The sequence below is a fragment of the Semicossyphus pulcher genome, unplaced genomic scaffold, assembly GCF_022749685.1.
Source record: "Semicossyphus pulcher isolate SPU_LCO1_2020_fin unplaced genomic scaffold, fSemPul1.0.p SCAF_11, whole genome shotgun sequence".
Classification (NCBI taxonomy): Eukaryota; Metazoa; Chordata; class Actinopteri; order Labriformes; family Labridae; genus Semicossyphus; species Semicossyphus pulcher.
The window spans coordinates 15,037,452-15,053,050 of record NW_027211615.1 but is presented as its reverse complement, the minus strand read 5'-3'; the positions used below and the strand labels follow the sequence as shown (position 1 = coordinate 15,053,050).

Sequence of the window (15,599 nt, the reverse complement as noted above, 5' to 3'; positions counted from 1 at the left end):
AATAAAAACATTAATTAGGTTGAAAAAAAAGTCAACCCTTGAAATTGAATACAGAAGTCTAATAAAATAATCTGCAAGGCCGTGGAGTAAGATGTGGTTGAAAACTTAAAATAAAAACAAATAAATTAAGCAAATAAAGACTAGAACGTTGCTTTTGTTAAGATTATTTCTCTAATCCTGTTTAATTTCTTAGGTTGATAATTCATCATACATACAGTGGATCTTTTATTTTGAAAATATCCTGTCGCATTCCCTTAAAACACTTTTACTTGGCATCTATGTAGATTTTTTTTCACTCCTAAAAATTATGTAAATCCTTTTAGTGTAGCTTTAATATACGATTACAACTTCCACACAGCTAATGATTAAGCTGTGATCCCCACTTTCATCCAGCAGATGGAGCCACAACTCAGAGGAAAAATTGTCGAGTCTGATATTAATGAGTGAGCTTTTTATATTAATGATAGTGCTTTAGTTCAGGTTCAGATTCACCTGTAATCAAGACTAATTATGCTAATTTTTTGTGGGTAAATGGACTGTATTTACGGTGCATTAACTTCTAATGTCAAAGCATTTAGATGATTTAACTAGTACTAGCCCTAAGAGTTGTAAAAATACACATCATTTACATGGTGTTATATGTTGTAAACTATTTGGGCAGTGCAATGTTGAGGCATCTCAAATATGTGTCACTGATGAAGATGTTGCAGTATGATTTAGGAAAATGCAACCAAGACCAGAGCCAATAAACCCAAATCAATGAGAGCTGTATCCTCAGTTTTAAAGATTGTTTTTCCCAATGTACAAAAACAACACATTGAAGAAAAAGGAAAAAGAAAATAATTTATTTGTCCAGATGTGAAACAGATAGAAACTCAGACAACCTGGAACGAGGAGAAATAACACTGAAGGTACAACTTCTTCACTGTTAGTGTCTGACGTCACAGAATAAACTCCTGTGTGTAGATAATGATTGAATTTCCACAGACAGCTGTATATGCCAAAATCAGCATTGTTTTAAAAAGGTGTGGTGGTAAAATGTGGGTATGGCAGACACAGGTAGGACATCTTGAAGTCTCTTTTCCACAGAAATCCAGGATCCAGCAGCTTTACAAAGACGAGCATTCCTTTAGACCAGAGAGCCCCAAACCTGGTAAATACAGAAGAATACAAAAAAAGCAAGGTAACATTTTAAGCACCATGATCATAACGGAGTGTGAAACTATTTAACACGTGATGACACTGGCAGACGTCTTGTCTTACATAATTGGGCCTGCCAATGAATGGAACACAGCAGTTAGGTCGAACTTTATGTTCATGCGAGGCCATTATTTAAGTAATTTTCCAACAATTTTAGAAACAAACTAATCAAGTAACGTGCATAAGATACACTCACACAAAACAATGTAGCGAGACAGCTTTCCATTCAAGCCAAATCCAGTTTCTTCTGAGTTTCGGACAGTTTGTCTTGCAGCCGCTTCTTCCTCCAGTCCAGAAACTTCCTCCTCATTCTGTTCGCCTGCCAGCCCGCCACAAACCCGGCAGCGAAAGAAACCACGACTGCGACTTGTAGTGTCCTCTCCGAGACCTCAGCCATGTTCACCTCTGGCTGACAGATGCACACATTTGTGTAAGCCGCATGAATATCACTGGAGGAATGCGAATACAGGAAGTGATTCGTTTATACTCACGCGATACTACAGGAACGTTAATCTCGCACTCTTCAAAATAAAGGTCTGGAAATAACTTTCGAGGTCATGGCTCTTGTCCAGTGTTAAAGGGGCCATATCTTTTAAATGGATATTCTCATATGTTGCATGGGTTTCACATGTTTGAGTGTTTATTGTTCACAGTGAAAAAGTGAAAAAACATAATAATAGTGTATTTTTCCAGAATTACATTTTTAAAAATGTCGCCTCTGAAATGGGCCGTTCAGAACAGCTGCAGGTTTTTATGTAGAACCTTGCTTTTGCTGAAATCGACCAATCGTCATTCACCATCATTCACCTCAAGCTGTCCACTAGCTTGTGGTCAAGTGGCTGTCCAGATTCCAACTTACCATTCCAATACCTCCTGGTGATTCTGGCTCGTATATATAAGGCCGAATAACCGATCATAGAGCAGCCATGTTTTCTACAACTTTGGAGTGACAGTGCAGTGCGGCCGCTCCAAGGGGCTATGTGGTCACTCAAAATACTGTCAGCCAATCGTGGCTAAGGTCTTTGAATTGCAGAATGGCTCACTAGTATACTCAAACGGCTTGTTCGTTTCAGGAGGAAGGAGAGGCTCCGAAAAACAATTGAATTAAAAAATGTAAACAATTATTAAAACGAAACTAGCATTACCAACGTGATTCAAAAACACATTAGAATAATAGGAAATTGATTGCATAGCTAAAACATGTTCCCTTTAAAATAACAAAATGAACGTAACTGTAAATGTTTGACTCAGAATAAATACAATTTAAAGTAGAATATACTACTACGACAAGTAATAATTATTCAGATTCAATTGGACAAGAAGCTTTATTTTGTGTGGAAAAAAGTATGCTTTAAAAACATCATATTCAAACAAAATGGAAGGTTATTAAAAATTCAAAATGGATTAAATGCAGGATGGTCAAATTTTTTGGCAAACATTTGGACATTTCTACTTTGTGGAAAAAGCTCCTGTGCAACACAATTGCTTCATTTCTTAGTTATCAGATTGTAATCAGTTAGTCATCAGATTGAAAGAGCTAAATTGGACAATAAAATGCGAAAGTATTATGCAGCTCGTCGCTAATTAGGATACAGAATCATACATCCACATACATGCTGTACTCGCATGAGTCTGTGTCACACTGACTTTAACAGATTAAAAAACAAAAACACATCAAACAAAGTTTTAAAGTGAGTAACAAGAACTGTACAGTGAGTTACAAAAAATGTGTTGAACCACAAGTAATTCAAGTTTGTCACAGACTGCAGTTTTATATGATAATAATGTATTTGGTAGTTGCAAACATTGTTGCTAATGCTCATGAGATTGTATTTAATAGTTTGTTACTTTTTACAGTTCGAGGATGCTAAGCTGCTTTATATCATAATGAAGAGCCCCCTGACTCAGAGGCTTTGTATTCAAAGGAGAGGTATTGCATGAGTAGAATGTAAACTGTAGCTTTATTTGGAGTGTGATGAAGAATATGAGGAGAATATATTTCAATGTGTTGTGGTTGTAGTGGCAGTAATGGTTTCAATGAGCACCAAGTTGTATTAGTTCGGTAGGTAGGTCGGTTGCGAAGTTGCTGCTACTCAATATGTTTTTTTTTACATGAAATACAATTCATGAGAACACAGTGAAAATACCCCCAGTGTCTGTCTATGTCTCCTGCTCTTCCTGTCATTAAGAGTGCTGTGTGAATATGCACCAATGGTTGGTGTAGCACCGTAACACTTCACTGTTGTGCTGTGGTTTGTGGTAAAATGTTCACATTAGCAGATAAGTTAGTTTCACTTTTCTAGAGTGTGAGAAACACCCATTGTTTCCGATGCAGTTGTATTCTAATAATGAGGTAAAGACTTAAATGGATTATAAAAAGTTTAAAGTCTTGATTATTCTCAATGTAATTATTACTCTTGGTTTGACTGACTCCAGAGCGACACACACAAGCTGCAGTTACCTAGGGTCAGCATTAGCAACAGATTGCAACCAAACTAGCTCACACAACTGTTATTTAAGAACTGCAGCAGCACTGTGCCTTAACCCAGTAGGTTCAGTAAGGTTTAATATGATATTGAGTAAAAGCACCTTATATGTTTGTTTGGCTTCCTGTCTCTGTAGGTCTTCAGATGTGTTGATAGAATATGCATGATTGCTCTCGTGCTGTTGAGAGTCAGATGCAGTGAGCTGTGCACAAACCACAGAGAGCCAGGCTATTTACAATCTAAAGCCAGCCACTCAGCTACCTAGTAAACAATGGTGGAAAGGAAATAATTGCTTCAGCCTTAGATAGTCTTACTTTGTACAGCCAACATGTCCAATTGGTGAACAAAATGTGTTGCAGATGCAGTCAAAGCCACCAAGGATCCAAAGGCGTTCATGATGTATTGCTGATGGTTGTGACAGTTTGGCTGAATCTGTACCGGTGCAGTTTTTTTTGTGAAAGGTGATCAAAGAAATCACAACCGATTCTGTTTAAGCCTGTCGATGTGGTAACACAGTTTGAGAGCAGGTCCCAGCTTCAGTCCCAGATACTTCATCATCATCTCGCTTTTCAGTAACAGCAGGGCGTCTCCGTCTATCTCCTGAAACACATCACAAAACCATGACAATAAAGTTTATAATATGACACATTTTGTGTTTTTTAGGTTAACGTCTACCCTCCCTCTCGCAATGCCCCAAGGCATGCTGGGTTATAAAGGTTAGTTAGTATTACAGACAAGGTCTACACTATATGGCAGCTTGTACTCACTTGCTTCCTGAATGCCTCAGCGTGGGGTCCCAGAGCTTGGGGGTCAGCATCTTTGATGAACCAAATGACCTCCTCCACTCCCCAGCTCGAGGGGTCTTTACCAGCAGGACGCTTGCACTCTCCGCTGTCTGGCATTGGACTGTAAGCTAGGAGCACAGGGGGACAAGGGGAGAAGAGATGGTAAAATGCTTAACTTAATGGAAATATAAATAGTGTCACATGACAAGACCTTTGTTTCACAGCAGATAATTTAAACTTAACTTAACAGAAAAACATTTTGGGGAATGTAGTTGTTACCTTTTTTACTGAGAGTTAGATGAGAGGATCCATTTTCTCCTATCTGTCCATTTAGTGTGACCCAGGAGTTAGTTAGCTTAGCATACAGACAGGATACGATAAGGAAACAGCTAGTGTAGCATCGTAGGAATGCTAAAATATTTTATGGGGAGGTAATATGCTAATTTCAAGCTTCAAATTTCACTCTGTGATACCTGTGGAGTAGCTTCGCATAATTTACGGTTAAAAAAAATCATCATTTTTCCCACTCCGGTGCTCTGTGCAGGCCCTCATACAGCCTCTGCCTGAAACGACTCAGTCAGCGCTGTCCCTTTAAGAAACCCCGCCCCTACAAACCCACTTTCTTCTGATTGGCTAGCTCGCCGAAGCCTGCTGAGGCTGCTGTGTTGAAAAAACGGTGTGAAACATGGCGTTCACAGCAGCCTGCAGACTGAGCTGAGAAGCCTGGGGATTACTCCAACATATTTTTACCTACAGATTTGAAACTTCACCCACGTTTAGTCTTGACATCCAACATTGTAACATTATATATATGTCTTAAAATGTGAAACAGCATAATACCCCCTCTTTAAACCACCGATAAAACTAAGTCATTACCACTTTGTGAGTTGTCTGTTTATCTCTTACGAAAAACAAAGGGTTGTTATGATGATGTTTAGTGATGATGTTAGATGAAGTATAAGCAACCAGAGTTCTGTCATGCTTGGTTGGGCAGCATTAACATTGGTGTATGCTAATCTTGCAAAAAAAGACCATTAGAAAAGGAGCAGCTCTTCAAGAGATTTTTGGCTAGTTTCATTACTGTTAAATCTCTCTTAATATCATTTCATGTTGACTAAATGCTGGGACATCTCACTATGAAAAACAGCCTCACCATTTCTATTTCCATCCTGGAAGCTTGCTGGGCTCGACGCTTGTCTGCACAATCCCATTGGAGCAGAACAACTGCTGCCACGATAACCGTAGGAGTGTTTTTGTGGGTACTGAGATGCCATGAGGTTGAAGGCAGAGTCGCTGGGATCCACGGCGTAGCGCTTCGAGTCGACCGGTGGGTCACATAAGTAGTCATCAGGCATTGACGTCTCTGCTGGGAGAGGGAAGAAAGTAAATGGCATCATTAAAGTGTAGCTTATCTGGATAATGAGTTTTTGGGAGTGAAATATGTCTGTCAGCAAAGTTTTTACTTCTCCTGTGAAATACATCAAACTTATGACAACATGAAATAGGACAAAACTTTTCAAACGGTTCGTACAGGATATACCCTGAGTGATTTAATGACTTTTTCTCTAGCGTTCTCTAACACTGCAATTTGTCCAATACTTTGGTATATGAATAAAGATTGACCTTCCCATCAGCCTCAGCTGTATTTAGTGCTAGTCAGCAAACATGCTAGCACAGTTAACAAAGATGGATGACATGGTTGACATGAGGCTATACCAGCTAAATGTCATAATGTTAGCCTTGTCCTTGTGACCATGCTAAGATGTTAGCATTTAGCTCAAAGCACTTGGTGTGCCTTGGAAGAGCCTTTAAGAGCTGCTAGCTAGGTTGCTAGGCTAGGTATACAAGCAGGAAGACAAACCTCTCATTTAAGACTAAAATAAAAGCTCACAACATTTACTATTTTACATTTTACTTTGCTTTCATTCCGATATAACGTCTGCACATTTTGACAGCTGTTACATATACAATAACTGCAGCTGTATGGATGTGAAACAGCTGAAAGGTAGACAGTAATTCCTCTGAATCTGCTCCCTCTGTGCCCAACGTTTTCCGGGCTGTCAATAATGTAGATGCCTGCTGGTTATGCCAGAGCTGGGCGGTTATGGATTTACCTGATGACAGATTTACAAGACTGAAATAGTCCACTGAGATGAGTCTGAATTACCTCTACATTGTGCTCACACAAAGGTCAAATGTTTTGTATTGTACTCTGAAAAATCAATTATGTGATAAGATCCGCGTGTGTGAGTTCGGAGGCTTATAGATTCGCACACACACAGACACACACACACACACACACAGAGGACAGAACTGCCTTCAAATGTGAGCAATGCTTAGTATTGTAAGACTTGACAGACAGCTGTTTGTATTGGTTCATATTTAATATAAGCACTATCTCTTATAAATGATGACAAAATAATGCCTTTTAAAAATAGAATAATTTTAAAAATCTGTTATTAGAAAAAAGCCATCAGATCTCTAAAAGGAATGTTACTGTGCTGCTTCAGCAGTAGCTAAAAAGGAACAATAAAACACACGGACTATTTTTAAAATACTTCCCCATTTCTCCAAAGAAATGATTTACATATGTGTCTGGATGGCACCACAGGGAGCACACTGGTTTGTAGTTTATGCGTGTGTGTGTGTGTGTGTGCGCGCGCGCTTTGCTTCTGTAAGTCTACAGTCAGACATCAAACACTTCTCATTTTTTGCAAGAACAAAGAGCAAAGCGCTGGTCCTTGACACATGAGACTCACATTCCCACCTAAAAGTCTTTAAATATTTGCTTATTCAGAGCAGGACAGACCATGAGGGAAAAAAGAAGATAAAATATGAAAGAGACAGAACAGGATGGCTGCATGAAATGTGTTTTCTTTTGTGGAAGAATTGTCTGATTTTCTCCAGAGCCTACGCGGGAAAGCAAAGCCAGACAAGGAATAAATAATGAGATATGTTGGGGTTATGTTTGAAGGCGTGTGTTTCTTATTTTAAAGTATGTAAACATTGACTGAGAAACCCATAGATCCTAGTGCTGCTTTTGATTCTACATGCAGACATGCACCAGAGCGTAATGTTTTACATCTTTACTCATATGTAATCACAGAGAAAAAGTCCTCTGTGTATTTAGAGAACAAAGACGACAGACATCACACTGACACAAAAGCGGGTATCTTAGCACAGAATTTAAATCCCAGTCAGAGCAGGGATGAAAAGATAAGATAGAAAAAAAGAGAGGAAGGAAGGGCGTGTTTCATACCGCTAATGTTTCACCACTAAGTCGAGCTGTGAGTGTATAATAAGTGTTAGAATATCAGGACCACCGTCCTCATACTGCATGACTCAAGGTCTCATCTTTTCTGTTTTCTTACATTTCCTGTTTACAATTTGTGAAGAAAATTAGCCTTATGACCATGTAAAGAGAAAAGCTTATAAAGGCTAATATGTCTCTGTGTGTCCATGTGCAATTTTACCTGTCAGGACTTGCGGTGTGGCAGAGTGGGGGACGATAGCAGCGTCCTGTGGGATGGAGCCCATCTCAGGCTCTGGTGTGCTGCTGGGAGGACAGTTAGCCAGTGGGGACATCACCATCCTGGGCTTCAGCTGCACATGAACACAAGAGCAAACACATTGAAATCAACAAGGTTTCTGTGGTTTAAAAACAAACTAAATAAAGGACACATAAGGATGAAGGCGGACCCATATCAGACAACAGAATTATTGGATTTACTACCACCATTACCACCATACCTGACACAGTCCGTCAAGTTCACGATGTTTTTCTTTTTCTTTGATTAATATTGTCATTTCCTGTTTTACTCTGAAACTCACTCTTGTGTCTGGCTGTGTTTAAAATTGCATACTATACTCGCAGTATGTCCTGTTTTGGCCAACATGTAGTATGCAGTGTGCAAACAAAAGCAAAATGTACAGTATCCAAAAGAATACCAGGATGTGATTCTAAAAAAATCTCCAGTATGCATCGGACCAGTCGACCTCACCTACTGTATCCCACAATGCAAAGCGCTTGGCGGACGGCAGCAGCATTCGAGCAGAAGGAGGCGCTATAGTTAAGAAAATGGGGGTTTGCTTTTGGTGGGCTATTGTTTACTTCCGTTTCTAAAACCGGAAATTGGCTCCTGGCGTAGCATACTACAAAATACCGCCGAACACAGTATGCACTATGTAGGCTAGCATGTAGTACAGTATATAGTATGCGATTTGGAACACAGCCTGTGTCTGATTTCCCCTTGATTACCTGTGTATATATACCCTGTGTGTCTTCCTTCTCGTTGCCAGTTTGTTGTGTGTTCCTTCGTGTCGCCTCGCTCCAGTAATTTTTAGTGTGTGACCGTAGCCTGATTTCTTTGCCTTTGTGCCTGCCCCTTTTGGATTATTGCTTGTGATTACTTCTGTACTGAACCTGGACCGGACATTAAACTCTGCCTTTTACTTTTACCTGCCTTCATCAGTTATTCCACTTGTTTTGTCAATAGCAATATTAAAGGCAAGCCATTTCTAGAAGTTGATGCTGACCAATACCAGTGCCAATATGATGATCAAAAAGACGTCCAGTGGCCCAGTAAATACCAACATCAACATGCCCTTCAATTGTGGCAGAGGACCTGTGTTCAATGTCATAAACTCTTTTTTTTAACCTGCGCTGTATGCTGCTTAATAATAATAAACGCACAAGTAACAAAATCAATATATCACAAATATAACACCCATACTAATTTATCAAGCAAGTAGCAGTATAAATACCACTAGAGGCGCTACTGAGCAATGTTTTATCATGCTATTTCACTGATTGACTCTTGGTGGCAGCATCGTGCCAATAAACTCAGCAACGCAACAGCAAATGTCACGGAAGACGAGGAATGCTAGCTCTGTAAATGTTCATGTCAACAATGAAGGTTTTAATGTAGTCATAAATTGTGATAGAAAACATTTAACCAGGAAGGAAGGAAGGAAATGCTATAGACCCCTTAGTCACGTGGGCACACCCAATACAAGACTAACAGGTTAGCTTTAAAAATAGATACTATGTCAAACTCTGTAAACCAGATTGTTAACTCTCACACTGAAGCTAAGACATGTTATCAAAACAAAATGAAAAGTGACCTTAAATCCAGGTTTCCTGCCTCTCTTCTTCGGGACCTTCAGAGGCGACAGAGGCTCCACATAGAGACTCTGGAACTCCGGCTTTCGGATAGGAGGCCGCCCCCTCTTCCTGCCGGGTACCTTACCCGGTGGCCCCGCGATGAACTGTGGGCCGAGAGCGGGAGTCTGCATCTCTGAGCCGGCAGACAAAGTACTCATCAGACCTGAGAGGGAAAGAAAGGTCTAGTTATTAGAAAAAAAAAGCAACAGGAAATGGCTGCTTTAAACTACACGCGCCGCTGCCTCAGCCTCAAACTGGAGCGGAAGCTCAGATGTGCACGTCAGGCTACCCCCCTCAATGCAAACACACACAGACAGAGAAACTATAGAAAATAAAACAAAGCCACATAAAGCTTTGTACTGCACCTCACCCCTCCCCCTCTCCAACTGCAAAGATTGCAATAAATATCATTACTGCACAGACAGAGACAAAGACAAACAGACACACACACAGGAAGTGAAAGCACAGCACATACCCACAACACCCACATAATCAAACAATGAATCAAGTGCACACACACACAAACACACACAAACACACACTCACAGCAGTGCTTTCAAGTGTTTTTCTTGGTACCATTGATCCAATTGGCTTTAACTGTACACCTTTCTCTCAATCGATCTCCATCATTTCATTCATGCAGCACATTCTCTTACCTGACATGGCCTTTAAATGTGAGGCTGTGCTCTAACAGACGCTTATGCTCTGCGTATTAGCTGTCACATATTACTTATTACTGCTTTATTTCTGTCGGCTAAATAACATGCAGAAGTTGACGACTTTAACGGAATAAAATCTTCTTCCTGTGATGACAAACTGTTTGTCCAAAGCAGGAACAGACACAGATAGAGCACGTGAATGTGCATCACGCCTTCTATCCTCTTCCTCTCCGACCAAATCTCATTCAAAATAAAGCATCGAAATGTGCACGAAATTATCATTCTGAGCGTTTCCTACCATGCACGCAGCCGCCTGCTGATCTCTGCCTGTGTGACGCTTCTGCTCCAGCAGCAGGTTTGTGAATATTCCCCTGATGGATCTCCAACTCAGTCTGCCTCCACTGTTCTCGGCTGCTCGCTACACACTGTCAAGACACCGGCAACTCTGTGTGCGTGCGCCCCTGTGTGTGTGTCTCTCTCTCTCTTTCTCTCTTCCTCAATCTCCATCCTCCGAAACAACCCCCTCCTCCCTTCACCCCTTCCTCTGTGTCCCCTTTCAGTCGTCATGGCAACACGCCTCTAACATCCCGCGGCAGCCGGCAGACGTGCTGAGCTCAAAACGATGTCTGTGTGTGTGTGTGTGTGTGTGTGCTTAAGTGTGTGTGTGTGGCTGTGTAGGACTGTAATGTAATTACAGTTGCCGCAGCTCAGGGTTTTTCTTTCCTGGCTTCAAATAAAGGCTCAAAGCGGGTGACAAGGGATTCACGCTGCGCTGTGTTTGGTGCTACAAGCGTCAAGGGTTACAAACTGTAATCTGTCCTTTAAATTATCTCTGAAGAAATTCAAGTTTCTGCACAGGAAGCAGGTTCTCTTAAAGGGTCCAGTCTCCAAAAAAAAGACCAAAATATGGCGTAATTGAATCAGTGTTTAAGTGCTTGAACTTTTCTTATTCGAGCTGGCTTTCAGGTAAGGAAATTGATTTTTCTGTAAACATCAAAAGGCTCGAGCAGAATCCCTGCAGGATTACTCTTCTGCTTTTGTTTGTGATGAAAGATCACAGCCCTCTTATTTATAGACTCCCTCTGCCCTCGTGTCAGCTCATGTACGCTGCTGTTGTTTTATCTATAATAAAAAATCCACACATTGAAAGAAAAAAAGGCCAGCCGAAGGCAAAGGTGTGTGCGTTTTACCCGCTCAGGTGCAGGCGTTAGAAGATGCTCCAGAGTGCTTCTCTTGCTCTTATTGGCTACAACTCAGGTTTTTCCCCCTTCGACACCACATATCGATTGGTTACGCTCAGGCTGCTATGCTGATTCCCGTTCGCGGTCAAAGAAGCCACATCGGTGGGTTTAAACACTCAATCAAAATCAGGTTAACCTCTCGCAGGGGAGGATCAAACGCCGGCGTGGCCTCGCTCGCACACGCAACTGCTCCCGGCGTGTGAGGGGATTTGTCAGGAGTCGGCTGTAAAGCGGGCGCTCACGAGGTGTTTTAACACTGAGTGTGACAGCTCGGACAAATTGCAGTGTTTCATTACCTGAAGCCCGTACATGGTCATAAAAAAGACAATAAACAGCAAGGTCAGGACAATAAGGTGGTGGAGCTGAGGGCTGGTCCACACACTTCATTGGGAGGCCTGTGTGTGTGTGTGTAGGAAAGGGAACCATAAATCATAAAAGTAATTACACAGTGAGATTAATCCTGATGTCCCTCCTCAATCAGTCCTGTCCCATTACGGCGCATCACATTACAGAGACAGACTGAGAGAGAACAGATAATCATCTTTTACTTAACAGGAATTGAATATAAGGAGGGGGGGACGCATTAGCACGGGAGCACAATATGACACAACACCATATTTTGGAGGCGAGGGGGGAAGATTTGCACCGCTGCGCTGCATCCTATCACAATACATTTGGGACCGACGCCTAATTTGTTTATGGCTAATTAGGCAATTAGGAGATCAGTGAACCCCTACGCCCAATTCTACTCTCCGACTACGGTTAAATGTCTCCGTTTGGAGGCCGAATGTGAGAGGGAGGCATTCGAAAGCTGTCAGAGCTCGCTGTTACGGCCGCAGTAATGCTGCAATGATCAGCAATGATTAGCATAACTTAATCACCGGCTTCAGGGGATGGAGATTTGTATCTGTTTTCACTTATGCGAAGGGGAAACTGCAATGAAGTGAGATATGCTAATGCCTCGCTAAACCACGCACCAACACACACACATAAACAGTCTAACACTGTGACACACACACACACACACACACACCAAATCCCATGCATAAAATAATGCATTTTAACTTTAAGCCCTCACATAGTAGAAGATTGCGTGTGTGTGTGTGTGTGTGTGTGTGTGTGTTTTAATCAATGTTACAGTGTAACAAACCCCCTGAATTTATTTACAGCCCAGGCAGGGCTGTCACCATGGTAACAGACAGTGAAATGGGATCCTGCGCCAGAGTCATGTGATAAGGTGTGAATAAATAAACGCATAAACAACAATAAGTGTATTAAATAGGAGCGCTCACACACACCTATGTACACACACACACACACACACACACACACACACACACACTACCCCTCCTTATCTCCACTGACCCCCCCTCATAACACAACACACTCAGGGAGACAGGGAGGGTGAAGAGTACCAGTTATGGGTCAGGGGTTTCTGTCTCTCTCTCTTTTTCTGCCTCTGTGTGTCTCGCTCTCTTTCACACACACACACACACACACACACACACACACACACACACACTGTCATGGGTTATTCTAGCTTTGTTGAGTTTCAGATTTGTGTTTCGGTGATCAGATCTTGTTTCCTGCTGTGCTCTGTCACTTTGTCTCCTGTTGTCATTCGTTCTCGTTTTTTAGTTTATTCTGTGTTCTTGTCACGATTTAGTCTTGTTTAGTTAGTATTTCATTTGTTTCATTGGTTAGATCATTTCCTGTTTTACTTGTGTTGGTCAGCTTCCTGCCTTTGTGTTTCCCTCTTGTTTGATTATGTGCCCTGCCCCTTGATTGTCTCACCTGTGTCTGATTAGCCTCACCTCCCCAGTTTAGTCTTCCCATGTCCCTGTGCTGGTTCATTGTCATGTTTACCTGTGGAATTATCGTCTTTTATCGTGTAACCATTGTGATACCTTCTTGAAGTTTCCTGTGTTTTCCCCCCAAGATTTATTTTATGGACCTTTTTCTTTTGGATTATTTCTTTTTATCTGGATCCCTCACAGTAAGCCTTAGTCATCTGCCTTTTGCTTTTGTCTAAATAAATCTCCTTAGTCTGCACCTGGGTCCTCAACCTTTTGTTTAATTCCAAACCCTGACACACACCCACACAGGTTTAAAATTGACATCGTGAATTTCTCTTTTTCTCTATGTTAATGAGCAAAGTGCAGATGAATTACTACATTTTCCTTAGTAGCCTACTGCACTGAAGTTATTTTTTAGGGAATATTGGGGCATTTTACTGAAGTTTTTAAATTTCCAGTACCTTATACTCACTAACAACTGCATTGAATTTGCCTTTAACAATTTTTAGCTGCCGTAGACAAGCAAGCAAAGTGTTTTTCATCTTTCACAGACCCTAGTCATTAAGTGCTTCCCAGTCAAATAAAAGAAGGCATTTAAAATACAATTTGTTAAAAAAGATAAGATCAAATATACAAAAATAGCTCACCACGCTACATTAACCAACTAACAGGTTTTTAGCTGCTAGACTTTTAGCTGAGTCAAGAGACCTCATGCTTACTGGGAGTCTATTCCAAAGCTTAGGAGCTACTGACTCGACGGCGAGATCTCCTTGTCTTTAAAACATGTCCTACGTACACCTAAAAGACCCTGGGTTGAAGACCTAAGATCACGCCTTGTGATGTGGGGGTGCAGAAGCTTCGCAATATATTGTGAGGCCTGAACATGTAGAGATCTATAAGTGAGCAGCAAAATTATAAAATACATTCTAAAGTAAACAGGAAGCCGAACGATATTAAAGTGGCCGTTTTGTGTGACCATCTGTTGGAACGTGTGAAAAGTAGTGGTATTAATAACTTTACAGACTTGACTTTTAATTAAATACAAAACACATAACAGATCATTAAAGTCAAGGCCCTTTCAAAATAAAGTTCTAAGAATCACTCTTTAAGCTTGGGGGGGGATATTATGCTCATTTCAAGCTTCATATTTCACTCTGATACCTGTGGATTAGTTTAGCATCATTTACAGTTAAAAAAAAATCATAATTTTTCTCACACTGGTGCTCTGTGCAGGCCCTCATACAGCCCCTGCCTGAAACGACTCAGTCAGCTCTGTCCCTTTAAGAAACCCCGCCCCTACAAGCCCACTTTCTTCTGATTGGCCAGCTCTCCGAAGCCTGCTGAGGCTAAACTTTGTGATGTCACAAAGTGCAGCATTTACAAAAAATTGTGTGAAACCTGGCATTCACAGCAGCCTACAGACTGAGCTGAGAAACCTGGGGATCACTCCAACACAACTCCATACTTTACCTATAGATTTGAAACTTCACCCACGTTTAATCTGGACATCCAACATTGTAACATTATATATGTGTGTGTGTTAAAATGTGTAACAGCATTATACCCCCTTTTAAATGTCTTACTTTGAGCACAGGTGTCACTCACACGCCTCCTCAGTCTCCGCCTGACTGGCTCTGCCTCCAAATCAACCAGCTGCCAGCAGCCCCGCCCTCTGTCGTCACGGCGATCCAGGCGTAGACGAAGGCGCACACCCTTGCTGAGGACGCCGGGTAACCAGGAAACAGGCGGAGGGGGAGGAGAAGGAGCGGGCAGTTTCAGGTGGGAGTCAGGGTTTAAATCCAGTCCTCGTCGCAGTCTCATGCCCTCGCAGCCCGCCGGGGGAAGGAGAGATACATCACACTGGAGAAACAAAAAGTACATTAAACATTAATCTGTGAGGTGAAGAGTCAAACCGGTCCATCAGTCATCATTTTTTATTCAATCCGAGTTCTACTAATCAGCCTTTGCTCATGATAAAGTGCTCCAATATTCCATCACACAACATTAATCTTTTCCTCTGCAAATTAATTTCAGCCTCTCAATTCTCGGACAAAATGAGAGAAAACAATAAAAAGTGGAGGACTGAAGGTGAGATGGGGAGGGAACAAGGCGTCAGAAGGAGAACAAAATAGTGGGAGGGGGTTGTGTAATTACCGGTTGTGTGTGTTCAGAGGTCAAAGACATAAATGGGTGGCTATAATGGGAGAATAAGGCTTTGCTGATGATAAAAGTATTTGGGGAAATGGATCTATTGTGCTGTGAAATGAA

At 41.4% G+C, this 15,599-nt stretch overlaps 2 protein-coding genes across 4 annotated transcripts; both read right to left on the bottom strand.

The window, feature by feature from the left end:
• Positions 1-829: 829 nt before the first annotated feature.
• On the bottom strand, positions 830-1,664 carry LOC138585379 (mitoregulin). The gene is made up of 2 exons (XM_069657690.1): positions 1,397-1,664; positions 830-1,150 (listed from the first exon to the last, which is right to left on the bottom strand). Exon 1 carries the CDS (start codon positions 1,595-1,597, stop codon positions 1,427-1,429), a length of 171 nt encoding a protein of 56 aa, XP_069513791.1. The 5' UTR covers positions 1,598-1,664; the 3' UTR covers positions 830-1,150; positions 1,397-1,426.
• An 848-nt stretch (positions 1,665-2,512) lies between these two features.
• On the bottom strand, positions 2,513-14,975 carry scml4 (Scm polycomb group protein like 4). Of its 3 annotated transcripts, none has more exons than XM_069657225.1 (6): positions 14,915-14,975; positions 9,596-9,798; positions 7,945-8,074; positions 5,625-5,837; positions 4,454-4,599; positions 2,513-4,286 (listed from the first exon to the last, which is right to left on the bottom strand). In XM_069657225.1, exons 2-6 carry the CDS (start codon positions 9,791-9,793, stop codon positions 4,161-4,163), a joined length of 813 nt encoding a protein of 270 aa, XP_069513326.1. In that variant the 5' UTR covers positions 9,794-9,798; positions 14,915-14,975; the 3' UTR covers positions 2,513-4,160. The 3 variants fall into 3 exon arrangements, with proteins under 3 accessions (XP_069513326.1, XP_069513325.1, XP_069513327.1); XM_069657224.1 differs by lacking the exon at positions 14,915-14,975 and adding an exon at positions 10,593-10,725; XM_069657226.1 differs by lacking the exon at positions 14,915-14,975 and adding an exon at positions 10,593-10,725 and having other exon boundaries at positions 5,625-5,834.
• Between the last annotated feature and the right edge of the window lie 624 nt (positions 14,976-15,599).